The sequence below is a fragment of the Aquila chrysaetos genome, chromosome 10 (genome assembly GCF_900496995.4).
Source record: "Aquila chrysaetos chrysaetos chromosome 10, bAquChr1.4, whole genome shotgun sequence".
Classification (NCBI taxonomy): domain Eukaryota; kingdom Metazoa; phylum Chordata; class Aves; order Accipitriformes; family Accipitridae; genus Aquila; species Aquila chrysaetos.
This window is the reverse complement of record NC_044013.1, coordinates 38,503,922-38,517,581: the sequence shown is the minus strand read 5'-3', so window position 1 is coordinate 38,517,581 and position 13,660 is coordinate 38,503,922. Positions and strand designations below refer to the sequence as shown.

Here is a 13,660-nt window from a genome sequence, read left to right as displayed (position 1 = left end):
AAAGTCAATGGAAAATAGGAAAGCTGCTTGGAGTTATCAAAAATCAGAGGTATCTCCACATCAGAACCAAATTTTATGGACACTTGAGGGACTGGTGGGACTGGGCTGCAGGTAGGCATTCTGCATACGGTAATAGTAGTTGAGACCTTACAGAAAAACTACTCATCACTCCCATTGAAAATGTAAATGCCAGAGTCTACGGATGATTTCACAGATCACTCATATTCCTCGATTTCCCATTATCTACCATACTTGCAGGCATTATATTTTTCTTTTGAGGCCCTCCAAAATAACTATCATTCTTAATTACCCTTCTTTAGGTGCCTTGGATGAATTATTGAAATAACATTTGGCTTGTGCTAAATCTTATAAACAAAGAAGAAAACAAAAGCTCTACTGAAGTTGTACAGAGGTTGGGACAACGGTGCTCTGGAATCACATGTACTGCACTAAGAGATGTAGATGTGGAGCAAGAGAACTTTTATAAAAAATACAGGGTTTAGAAGAATAAATTAGTGTGAAAAAACACCTAAAACAGTCAAGTTCTGCCTGTTAGCTCCCAGGGGAGTGAAGGAGTAAAGATCACTGCACAGAGGCTGCTCCTTCCCATCTGGCACAAGGCTGGAGAGTGGAGCTGTGCCTCAGTCCCCTTTTTCGTGTCCCAGGGTCTGCAGCTGAGCTTGCCCAAACACGGGCAAATAAGCTGCAGTAGAAAGGTCTGGCAGAGTTGCCTTTTGCTTGGAGGAAGGGGGAATGAGGAATGCTGTAAGGGTCAAATTATGACTCTGAAGAATTGCTTTCCTGTACCTACTCATTCTAGTTCACAAAATTCCAGTTTGCTCAGAGGTCCTGAAGACAAATGGGACTCATCCTCAGACTTGTAATCCTGACAGACTGAGCATGAAAATCTAAATTTACCTCATCGGTTTCTATTCAGCTGTTACTTAAATCAGCATTGTTCAAGCCCTGTGCCAGCTCTCCCAAGACCCGCTGCTGCTGCTGCTGCTGCTGCTGCTGCTGCTGCCGCCGCCCACCCAGAGCTCTGGGCTCACGGGGGAGCTCTTGCACAGCCTGCCGAAGTTGCAGGCAGTCTCCCGGCTTTGGCAAGCCGGGATTCCTCGGGTGCTCTGCCCAAGCTGGGCTTGCCGGATCATGCTCCCGGCAGTGTCTCTCCTGAGCATTTCAATGACTAACACTTTCATAATTTTTTTTTTTTCTGCATGCTGATTTCAAATCCTGTTGGACTCCAAGAAGTAAAGAAAAGGGAGTGATTCGTCAAGCCGCTTTCGACTAGCGATATAGCTAGAAGTGTGATTTTGCTGTTAAGCAAAGAGTATTTTGTGATCAATATATACAGCGGGCTATAAGTAACAGTGTAATAGAAAATGCTTTGATTAATGATGCACGGGCACAGGCAGGGAGCTGCTCTGATTGCCTCCCAGTGCACCCAAGACACTGATGTTTACGGAAGCTGAGTGCCTCCTCCTTCCCCCACAGAAGTCAGGGGGCATTTTATCACTGATTTTAGCTATGGAAATAGCAAGTACTGACTGGCCCCCATCATGGTGGAGGTGACTGTTAATGCTGTGTTATCCTGTCCATCATCTAAAGAACACTGAGTACTTTTTAATTTAATTTCGGATTTTCTGACAGAAGTAGGATGGAGAATTTTTTATGGTGTAAAATTGTTTGGATTTTCACCTCCACTTTCTCTTCTCTTTGAAGAAAGAGGTGAAGAAAGAAATACAAATGAAGTTGATCATGGCATGATCAGTGCCTTCATTACTGAGCCACAGCATAACAAATTATTTTCCCCATTGTATCTGTAATGTTACACTTTTCACTTACAAGGAAAATCAAAGAATTCTACCCACTTTTCACTCTGTGTTTTCATCCAGGAGGAGTGCAATGTCTGTGAATCCTTCCCCCAAACCTGCTTTTTCCATGATGTCATTGAGAGATTAGGTTGAAGCTGCTAGGAATAGTTTTATGTTGCTTGTAGGTGGTATTGATTTTGCTATGCTATCTTTCTATCTATTTGTCCTTTAGTTTATGAGTGCTTCATGGAAGGGACTACATCTTTCCATATTTCTGTAGTGTGTTCTGGCATGCTTTGAATACAGGAGAGCTGTAAACTGCCAGTTTCTTCTGTGGCTGTGCAGCCTGGAGACAATTAACTGTAACATGCCAGTGCGCTCCCCACTAGCTTCCCCAAGTGAGCTAAAGGATAAAGAGATTTTGGTGGTTGCCAAAATGAGCCATTTTTAGTAATGTGCAGCAGAACAAGCAACATGAAGATGAACATGAATATACCAGTCCTCTCCACCCAAGAACACAAGCAGACATGTTCTTAATTGCTAATACAGTATTTCAGAGCACCTAATGCCCACATGTTAATATGTATGATGCTGTCAGACAGGTCTAGGTGAACCTGCAGCACTTCAGTCTGACCCAAGTCTATTCTGTCAAGGACCAAATTTGCTAAGTTTATTTGAAGAAATGAACCAACAGAGAAGTGAGACTCAAAGTTGCTATCTAATTTATGAGAACTGTGCAACAGTGTGGATTACCAAAGGCTATTTGAGACCCATAAGGAAAGCTGGTGTCCTCTCCTATGAGATACATTCCTGCAGACAGCACAGTAAAGTCTATCTATTAAAAATAGCTGGATAACACAGATGGGCTAGACTAAAAGTGCAAACATGTCCTCAGGCTTTACGTGTGTTTTTCACTGCCATATCACAAGTATACATTGCATGTTACAGCTGAAATAATTTTTCAATGCATCACAACATCATGAAAGCATTGGGCTACCTCTCTGACTGGGAATCTTTTGCAGAGGAGACTTGCACAGGAGGAGGGGATGGAGCTATGCTTTAACAAGTAGGTCTGGATAACTGTTCCTTTTCATTTTATACATCATACCATGTATGCTTATGATTGCTTGCAAAAACAAAAAGTGACTGGTGCTTGCCAACAACTTCATTAGCACTGTCATTGAATGGTTTAAGGCCTACTGTGTTGACATTGTTCTCTCAGAGCAGAGCTGTTCCCTTACCCTTCCTCAAGGCCTCTTTTTCCATCCCTTCCTTGAATGTGCTTAGAACAGCATCCACCTCTTCCAGGTCCAGAAACCCGGATGCATTGTTGTCCCACTTTTCAAAAAGTGCCTCCAAAAGCAGTTTCCGATGGGCCAAGCGAGATATGCGGTGAACCTACAATAGAGGAACAGCTGGTCTTTGATAACTCCTGGACACTGACGCTCAGTGTCTACACAAGTTTGGAAACGGCAATGGTATGCTGATCACATAATTCCTATGGGCCAGGCCAAATCTGTACATACACAGCTCAGACCTGGAGATGAATCATTAAACCTGGGAGATGTTTGGAAACACTAAACACAGCCGACAGTTCAGTTTTACCAGGCAGAATCAGCACTGCAGAGGGTTAGTTCCCAGTGAACAAACGAAGTCCGTGCTGGATCTAAGGTGACATCAACTCAGGTAAGTGCAAGTTTTCCAGAATACAAATGTCTTCCCAGCAAGAACTAACCACAGCCTTGTTATTAACACCCGAAGACGTGACAGATTGTATTTCTGTACATTGTTATTTTGCTGGTGCTGCCCTGAAGTGCATGGGCTCTAAGCAAATGCATGTACAATTTGTCCTTTAAACCCAGTCTTTGCACAGTATACAGTGTTAAATGGCCAGAGTGGAATTGTCTCAAAGGCCAAAATACTGGCAGTGTGTGTTGTGTTCAGCGTGAGGACAGTAGAGCCGTCAGATCCAATAGCTCATCCAAATTAGGTCAGCAGCACAGAGGGAAACTAGAAAGAGGTCTGAAGAAAATGCAGCTAGAGAGGCTACTATGGATAGACCCACCATGAAATATATCTGTACTCTGAAGTGATATGGGGCACCCTGATGCTGTGCATGAGGATATTGCTGAAGGGGAATATATTTTTTCAACACATGGCAAGAGCACTTTGTAACTTAAACACAAAGAAACATGTTCATGTTCACACACAGCCATGCACATAGCAAAACCAAACACACTTGTTCTAAAATCCTCCCCAAAACATCCCCAACCTCATATGCACATGCCAGTGCAGTAGGTCAGAGATCAGGTTCTTGGCTATTATAAAGGTGAATAAGCAGAATGGAATGTTTTGAGCTCTTTCACAATTAACTATCAACCTGCTGTCTCACTGACTCCGGCTCTAGAACAGAAAGACAACCTCTTACACGATGAGTCTGTCATCACTTCTAGAGCTAAGGGCTAGGGAGGGAGGATCCATATGAAAACAAAGGGGTAAAAGGTCTCTTGAAGAAATAGAGAATGCAAGGCTGCAAGTGAATAGCTCTGCCAGCATGAGATTAAAAGTTGACTTTGTCAGTGTCTGTAGGCATTTGCTTGTTTTTTGTTTGGACGTGGGATCAGCAAAACTTATCAATATTTACTTTTTCTAGTTGTTCTGTTTTTTCCTCTTCTGTCTGTTTGTATTCTTCTTTGATAAACGCAACAAGCCTCTTCACAGTAGGCAGAGAAATGTCTTCACCAACAAATGTCTCCATGAGCTGTACAAACTGTGGCAGGTTGAGGCAGCTTTCATCAAAGGCACTCCTAGTATGAGAAGCCCAACGGTTCTGAATCTCTGCCATGATGGGATGTAAGTCTGAAAGACAGAAAGCACAGCGTGTTGCAGGAAGACAAATGCTGCCCTAAAGCCGGCCACGTGGCAGGTATCAACACGGTCCTGAATCCTGTACTTCCTATCCAGTGAAAGTATGGCTGAATACAGACTGACTCCATGCTGACTAAGGGCCTTAATCTGCTTATACTTTTCAAATAGTATCTCTTCAGATTTATGCTGCAGTCTAGCATGGATGCTATCATACAACCAGGTCAAATCACTGAACACAGGTGAGCTGAGATTACTGTTATACAGCAAGTGGCCTTCCGAGACAAAGACTACACTGCTCTTATCTTGAAGTCAGCTTCGGGAATTAGTGTTTGTATCCTTGCCCAAACTTTCAGCTCACAGCAGTACTGGCATGTCTGCAGACACTGCCAGCCACTATGTGCCCAAGTGAACACACAACTTTGTGACCAAATACCTGGAAATCTAGTGTTCTCACGCTTCCAGTCCTCTGGAATTCTTGCTCCATAGCTGCTAAACCTGCAACTTAGGTCACAAGTCAGAAGGTCACCTGATGAAAGATAAAATATACCTTGTAAGGATATAAGCTTTTTAAAAAGACACAAGATACAGCTTTTCTAAAAGCCTTTAAATACATATATGCAAGCTATAGTTTCTAAAGCAGATGAAAAGAACTGACATGAGCAGTTACCTGACCACGGCACTTCAAACTCCTCGCTCGTTTCAGCTGGAGAATCCTGTCTGTCTGAGCTTGCTGGACCTGCAATTTTAAAAAGAAATCTTCTGAGAACCAGAGCTTACTAGTCTGAGCACCCTGCTGATTAATATGTAAAATCTACCTCTGTGTCTCTGGAGTTACCCTTGTTATCAGTAGCTATTTATTTTTACGGTCTGGAAATACTGCTTCCTGAAATTCACCTGGCGAATGTTACATTTCTTAAGCCCAGCTACAAATACCCATTTTAGCAAGAATAATAAGATAAATTCTTTTCCAAGATAGGTTCAAAATGATATTCAGACTTCTTGCTTCCATTCACCTTTCTCTCAAAGAGCATCGTACCACCACACCATCGTTTCTGTGAGAAGAGGGTGGGAATCTGCTCTGAAGGTGGAAGTACTGAATGCCCCAAACAATGCAGGATGCGCATCTAGGGACTGGCTGAATGACAGGTTAGCGCTGTGTACTGGAAGTTAACTACAGAAAGCTGTAGGTATCACTGGGCTGTACCATCGGCTTTACAGCCCTTTTCATAGTAAGTCTGTCACTAGACTGCTCTGGCAATGTAGACCCAGTTCTTGCAGTGTTTTAAACTGTGAGACGCAAGAGTGTATTCACAGAGCGCTAGCAAGGAGGTTGGTCCTTAAATACCCCTTAGGAAACACAGTTGCCTGACCACAGCCTTCCTGGAATAAGGGCCTTTGTACACAATTAGGAAGTATGGTAGCCCTTTGGAAACACAGTGAGAGATTAAAATGAAAGGTTCCTGCTAAATGATCCCATACTATATCTCCCTATGGGCAATCACAGTCTAAAAATTATTAAAAGTCATTTCTATATTTTACATGCTCAGGCTCCTGTCTTGCTATACTAATATTACAGGGTGAAACAGAACATAAAGTTTCTCCTTATTATAAAAATGCTGCTTCTTCAGAAAGTCCCAGCTTGAATTAAAGTGTCTGCTCAGTGTCTTGAATACAGATCACCAGCAAAGTGACTCACCTGCCACCCTGTGAGAGGAACACACTCTGAAACCTTGGCAGGAAACACCATGCTGACAAGATATCAAAGCTTATGGTCTTGTGTATTCAGAGATCACTCACATGCTTTCAATAGTTTTGAAATGGATTAAAACCACACCTATAGTTAAACCAGTCCAAATGTATATGTTGAAAAAGATTAAAGTCTGCCAGAATAAAGGAGAATGCTTTACCTTTACCTTGGTCTTGCAGAAGGTCCTCATCCTGCAGTCTTGTCTCTGAGCTTGTCTGTTGGCCAAACTGGCTGCCATGCTGCTTAGAAAAACTCTCTTTTCTTGCAGGAGTTTCTTTCACAACCTCTGCAACTGGACCATCCTGTTTTGAAGCAATGATGTCCATGTCTGCCACAGCTCTGTCTTCTGAGGTTGTGGTTATAGCTTCAGGTGTTGGTCCTGAAATTGTGTTGGTTGCTTCTGTGATCCCATTGTCCTCCTTCTGACAAACTTGCTCTTCTGAGCCAGGTTCTCCATTCAAGATACGATAATCTTCTTCCCTATTTGTTTCTGTGTCAGGCTCTCTACCCGGGCTAAATTCCTCTTCCTCTACCTGTTTTTCAGATCCAGGTTCTCCATCTCTACTGAGACTGTACCCAGTAGAGGCGGATCCTGGGAAAGCTTCCTCCTGTCTGTCTGCACTTGCAGACTCGGTTTGCCTCTCAGTTTTGATATCTTCATGGAAAGTGGATTTCTCCCTATGTATGGTATCTCCATCCAAATCACTAGCTTCAAAATCAGTGCTTTTCACTGCTGACGCAGCGTCCTCACCTTCCTTTCTCAACTCAGCACCACTTGATTCTGCTGCTTGGTTTTCTTCTTTAGAAATTCCTCCAGTCTCAGCTTCACTTATGCCCTTTTGTTCAAAAAGACCTTCTCTGACACTAGTTCTCATTCCATATGTGCCTTGTCTATTATCACCTACAGGTTCAGATGCTAAAATCTCTCCCTCAAAAATTCCTGTTTGTGACAAGACTAACTTCTCACTGAGTTCCTCACAAACTTCCTGGTCATCAAGGCCTCCCCATAAATCCACAAGCTCAGTCTCTTGCAGCTCAATTATTGGCCCTAAGATAGAAAAAATATTGATAAGTTGATCGTTTGCATTAGTTTTATGTTCTCTAGTATTGCACAAGAAAATTCAAAGAAAAAGAAAAGAGGTATTTCCTAGCAAATACAAACACTGTCAGAAAGTACCTTCTGCAAACATGCATCTCAGAAACACAGAATTTCAGAATGTCTTTGCCTGCAGAGAACTGCACTTGTTATTGCATATTACACCATATTTCCTTTGAAATAAATGTTTCATAATTCTCCATACTAAGACGGAAAGCTGTAATTTGCCTTGCATTTGATCTTAGCATTTAATGAATGTCCAATATCTTAAAAATATTTTACTTTCCCGTAGATGATTCCCTGTGTTTTTTCTTTGTCTTTCCACATTCCTGGAGAAATTTTAGTGTAAACACAAAATTAACTTCTAATATTGCCCAGTAAGAAAGAACAACTGTTTCAGGAAAAGTAGTCTTTCTTTAATCCTACTTTCAAAAAGTAATTCAGAATTTTGTAGGAAGGAAAAGTTTTGGATGCTGAAGTATTTCTGAACATTGCATCACAGTTTGCAAAACATGTTTGCAAATTATGGTGTATAGGTCACAGCATTCATTTGGGTCCTTTTTTAGGCTGTGTTCACTTCTGGTAACACTTATAAAACATATATTCACTATACAACCTCATATGACCTCCTAATGTTTTAACCACAATTGAAACATCCCATATACTTACACTGTCTTGGGTTACAGAATCCCCTCTTAGCAATCACGGGGCTTCTGTCATAGAAGTCTATCAGCAGGGCAAGTATTTTTCGTCTGTCTAAGAGACCAACCTAGACAAAAAGATTACAATTATTGTATTTTTTCTCTGGTTCTTGGGACTTACATCAACATTTGCAGCACTACAAAGGCACCAATACCTAAGAATTACTGTGACTGAAAATTATCCATTACCAGAACATCAGTACAAATTTCAAAGAAGTGAATTTCATTTCATAGAGGCAAAAATTTCTTCTCTGGGCTTAGCTGGAACTCCTCATACCTATCACTTTGCAGGCACATCCTCTTGCATATTCTTGACAAATTACAGTTGGTGGTTGTAACCCCTTCTGCCAAAGGAGTTCTTCACGTAAAGATCAAAGCTTCAACATTTCATACTTTCAGGACAGACACTGATTGCCAGACAGTACTGCGGAAGAATTTTCACATATTGTGGGCTGTGCTGTATTATGTTAGTGACTGCACATTGTAGTTTGGTTTTGTGCCCCATCATTTCCTTTGAAGCATTATGTATTGGCAACTGCCTGGGAAAATAATTAGTCCAAAAATCTGAGCTATTATGACAACCTGCTTAATTTCCTTTAAAAATCCATACACATTTGATCGCAGAGGTGAGAGAGGTATCTGTAGTTACAGTGCAGAGGAACATGCAGAGTTTATTGCTCAGAATGACTCCTTGTTGCTCAGAATGAGTGTATACAGACAGCAAAACCAGGAAAAGACAATGAAATGGTTCATTTCCAATCAGGAAATTGTGAATTTAAAAAGTAAAGCAAATCTAAACGATTGCAAGTTTTCCATTTTATGGTGAATTCCTGTTGTCATTATTTAAGTCCTACCGCCTTTGTAATCTCCCTCCCATTAGGGAAAGACAGTAGTTAATTAGAAAACAGATTTACTTGAGTTCATTATTTGTAACAAGTAGCTTTCCAACTGAATTATTGATTTCCTTTTCACATTTTGCTCTTAGAGTAAAGACTGCAAAATGTAAAATTCACTGAGCTTTTAATTCTTTGTGAACTTTTCCTGCCCTTAGGCTGAAGAACTAAAGGAAGAAGTTTGCTGCTCTTTTCTGGAAATGAGCTCAAGATGACTGCGTTGTTTATAATCTAAAACCATCATTAATAGCATCAATATTTAGGAACAGAGGACTTGAAAACAGCTGAGAGATACCCATCATTTAGTGGAGAAGTGCCTCCCAAGGAAGCTACTACTGAAAACTAAGTGAATAAATCACATTTTCTGTTACTGCAACACTTTTACTGTAAAGGGAATTGAAAGCTTTTGCAAATTCTGACAAAGGATCAGAACTGAACTGTAACTTGTTGTCCAGTCCAGTTTTAGTGTTTCAGACTCCTGTATCTTAATTCCTGCTGGTAAAAAAATGCTGGAAATTACAGCTGAATTTCAGCCATGTGTGGGTTTGGAACAACAAATGTCATCACATAAGTCTGTCCCTAAACTTACAAGATGTAGGCCCTGATTCCCAGTATCTTCATCTTCTTGACTTTCATATACAAATATCTTGCACGTTCCCATGCAAACATTTCTTTGTGCTGTTTGTTTTTCAGTTGAATATATCAGATCGGATTCTGCATCCATTTAGTAGATACGCAAACACAGAACATGTTTTTGAAGACGTTACCAGATCTCCGCGGAATATTTGGATTCTCCATTCAGTATTTCCATTACACACACTTAATTTTCCCTTTAAATTTCCTCAGCTGTTACTCGTCACAATCATCTGCTGGTTGCCTTGAAGCTGGCAGCAGTAATGCAAAGCTTTGTTTTATTAAAAAGGTAAATCAATGAATGAAGTATTAAAAAGAAAACGAAGTATTATTGAAAAGAAAATAAAAATGTTGGTTTGGGATTCAGATACTTTTTTGTCATGTTAAAATAATATACTTGGAGGATTTAGATAACTCAGATTCTAGAAGAGGTTTCTGTGATTTAGATGAAATAATTTTATTTTTATATATTGCTAAATATAGTAAATTCCTTTTCAGAAATTACAGAATATGAATTAGGGGTATATTTTCCACCTTTTTTTTAAACATTTCCAATTTATACAGATTTGCCATTCTACCAGAGGTTCCTGTTATTTCAGGACACTTTTCCTAACAACTTACCTTGGGAGGAACATGTCACAGTAAAGCTATCTGTAGAAGAGAGGAGCATTACAACAGGACAACCAGTTCCACAGTCCCACCCCCAGTTACGCTATCTTTCGGCGTTCCTAAATTTACTAGCAAAGGTCATGTTTCTTTGTACTTTGTGTGCGACTGGGGAGGCTGATTAAAGATTCCTGCCCATCAGCCCTTTGTACTGAGTCTCGTCGGCAGGACAGGTACGGCATCCACTAGAAATAACAGCAGACCATCTGTGTTTGTACAACCGCCCAAAACTTGTCTCCACTTTTAACGAGTGCCAGCTTTAGTGGCTAGAGAGTTGAAACATGTTGACCTAATTTTCTTGTCACCTCGATATTGGCAGGTGATGATTCTCAGTTGTTTTCAGCAATGTTCCGTGATCTATGAGTAATTCCTTTAACAACACAGACTAAACCAGACTTGCCATTTAATCGGTGATAGGTCAGTGTTTAACCGCTTGATTGTTTTTCTGGAAATGTGACGTGTGTATCTTGAACACCACAGTATGCTTGTTAGCGAGCAAGATGGGCAGAACAGACACTCAGAAAAGGTCATGAGAAAGCAGACTTTGTTGTTTTTGTACTGCAAGGAAGGTAATCAGAAGTGTCTCAAACGTCATTAGTTTGAAAACTCTGACTAAATTCAGTTACGTTTAAAGATCCCAAGCTTAAAACGTCCCTGAAAATTAATGCAGATTCTGTTATAATGTATAAAAGAAACTATACTTGATACGTGTGAGCACGGAGAGACGATAAGCTTAAAATTCACAGAGCAATAGCTCTTTCTGGGCATTAGAGCAGTAATTCAACTGTGTTCTGGTATTGTCTTGGAAAGTTTCTGTTTCACTGTATAGTCCAGGCTGTTCTTGCTGAGCTGCCATCCTTCTGGATGCATGCATTTGAAATCATAATAATGATCATGTGGATACCTTCTAATTTGACTGTAATTTAAACACTGCTTTCTCAGCTCCCTGGCCCTAATTGCAACTCACTGAGGCAGCCAGCCACACTCACCATGCAGACTGGAATAACTGCCTGCTACCAAACAAATGTAAATTAGGAACTGAAACAACTGCTTTGCTGTGCTTTGCAGAATGAGTACTACAGGTAATGGATCACATTCAAGTGGTAGAAGTCCTTGGGTTAGTTTGCATCTTTTATCTTCCCTGTGGGTACAGTACGGCAGGACTTATTAGAGCTATACAAAAGAAACCAGGTCAGGTTTAAAAGAACTGCATGGTCCACACTACAGTTTAGTGAACTCAATTTGTAGAGCAAGGCTACCTCAGAGGCTAGATACAGCAACCATGTTTGTGCTCTGATCATTTTTTTCTGGGCAGCGATGGCTTCTGTGCTGATAGCTGCTCACTCTTGTTATGTTGTGCTAGTATTTTTGGCTCTTTGCCTCTGAGATTCCACTGGGATTAGTAGCATGGAGATGGTGATTACTGCCACAGAAATAATAGGAAGAAAGTCACATTAAAAAACATGAAAGGGAAAGAAGGGATCCTTTCAAAATGCACGGCAAAGATAGGACTCGGCTTTATATATTACTCTACCCAGGAGGATCCATCATAGCTCTTCTTGACAGAGCAATAGGAAAATGAAATGTCTTCTAGCTAAGAAGTAGACACATTTCTTTCCTCATCCCTGAAACAGCAGCTTGCCTGCTATTCTCTCAAACACACTATTGGTGTTGAAACGTGCTCTGTAATTCCATTCTCTTAGAGGTAATGACATTATTAGCATGACATTGTAGAGCACAGTTCATTCTGGGTAGGCATGCTGTAAACATCACTAGAGGAGTGCTGGATGGAATATATAATTTATGTAGGGGAGAAAACTGTAAGATTATGGCAACCGTTTGCTGTGTAGTAGCCAGCAACTGGCTATCTGAGGTACTCATAACAAGTACCATACTTTTTGGATGAAGCCCGAGTTTTTAGCAATAGCTTATGCCATTGATTCTTCAGCTCCTGCAACTTACTGGTTTTCTGATAAGTCTAGCTTTTTTTTTTTTTTTTTTAAAGGGCATGCAGGTGTATTCAGAGGATGACAGATAGAGTTTAGAGCTGCTGAAAACCAAATTATGGCTTTTGAGTTCCATTTCCAGCTCTTTAACTGACTTACTGTATTTTAATTTCCTGTCCATAAACTGTGGCTGAAGTTCACAGTACTTTTCTCAGAGAGGTTGTAAAGATAGATTATTTTGCATTTTAAATTTAAACTATGAGATTTATTGATAGAAGCCCTAAAGGTGTATAAATTAATGCAACATAATTAATGCATTATATTACTATTGTGCACATTTATTAAGGTCAATCTATATCAGGTTATCTTTGCTGAAATACAGCTGAATAGACAAATTAGCACCCAAACATTCTGAACGTGCTGTGGGAACAGGTAATGACCAGAAGTACTAAAGAGCGTAGCTAATTTCTTCTCCAGAATCATCAAACTTCAGCCCCAAGCTATCAGGTTAGGTCATTCCATTACTAATTAGCTATCAGCTCATAGGCTATTGGCTATATCTGTGTCTAAGAGCTATGAATTAGAAGACAATGCAGCACTTATTTTTCTCCAAAATAATGCCGAGTAAGCACAAAGATAGTATCTAGAGTCATGAAGAATAAAAAGAAAGCAGTGACCCAGAGAAATACCAAACTGGAAGCATCACCATATTGAAATTAGGTTGAGAGCTGCTTTGCCTACCTTTCCATAATCACAATCTAGGAAGAGATCAGCAAACATTTGCCTCCATGTATCATGTCTTACTGCTTCTTGGAAGTCATCAGCACACTGACCAAGATGCTTCAGGATTTCTTGGAACATGTCATTTGAAAAATGTTCAGTGTAGGAATGGACATACTATGGAGAGAAAGCAGCAGTGTAAATGGTTAGCTTTCATCAAGTATTTTCACCTTTATTTGAGCTCCTAAAAACCTGTTGCATGCAATGAAATAGATAGGAATTTGTAGTTGAATCTGCTAACATAATGCAGACTTGGTGCATGGACTCTACGCTGCCTACTTTGTTCTTTCTTTCAGAAGCAGCAATATTCTCCAAATAAGCCTGGGACACCGCTGCGCTAGGCACTGCACAAACGCATGTTGAACAGTTCCTTTCCTGGCCCAGAGGTCACTTATCATGTTCAGTGGTTCACAGATGCTGGATCAGAATCCCTCCTATGAAATGTCATTGCTTAAGCTAGGTTATCTCAGGGAGGATATAAGTCCTCCATGGTTTTCTGTAGCATTTAGTATT

The 13,660-nt window shown here is 40.5% G+C and overlaps 1 protein-coding gene across 1 annotated transcript in view; it reads right to left on the bottom strand.

The window, feature by feature from the left end:
* The window catches only part of EFCAB5 (EF-hand calcium binding domain 5), a 37,328-nt gene that overhangs the window by 3,853 nt on the left and 19,815 nt on the right, over positions 1–13,660 (bottom strand). Inside the window, exons 9-15 of the mRNA XM_030027608.2 lie at positions 13,109–13,264; positions 8,198–8,297; positions 6,593–7,480; positions 5,353–5,421; positions 5,119–5,211; positions 4,462–4,676; positions 3,059–3,215 (exon numbers count right to left, since the gene is read on the bottom strand). Of these exons, the coding sequence (XP_029883468.2) occupies positions 3,059–3,215; positions 4,462–4,676; positions 5,119–5,211; positions 5,353–5,421; positions 6,593–7,480; positions 8,198–8,297; positions 13,109–13,264 (1,678 nt within the window). The remainder of the gene's footprint in view (positions 1–3,058; positions 3,216–4,461; positions 4,677–5,118; positions 5,212–5,352; positions 5,422–6,592; positions 7,481–8,197; positions 8,298–13,108; positions 13,265–13,660) is intronic.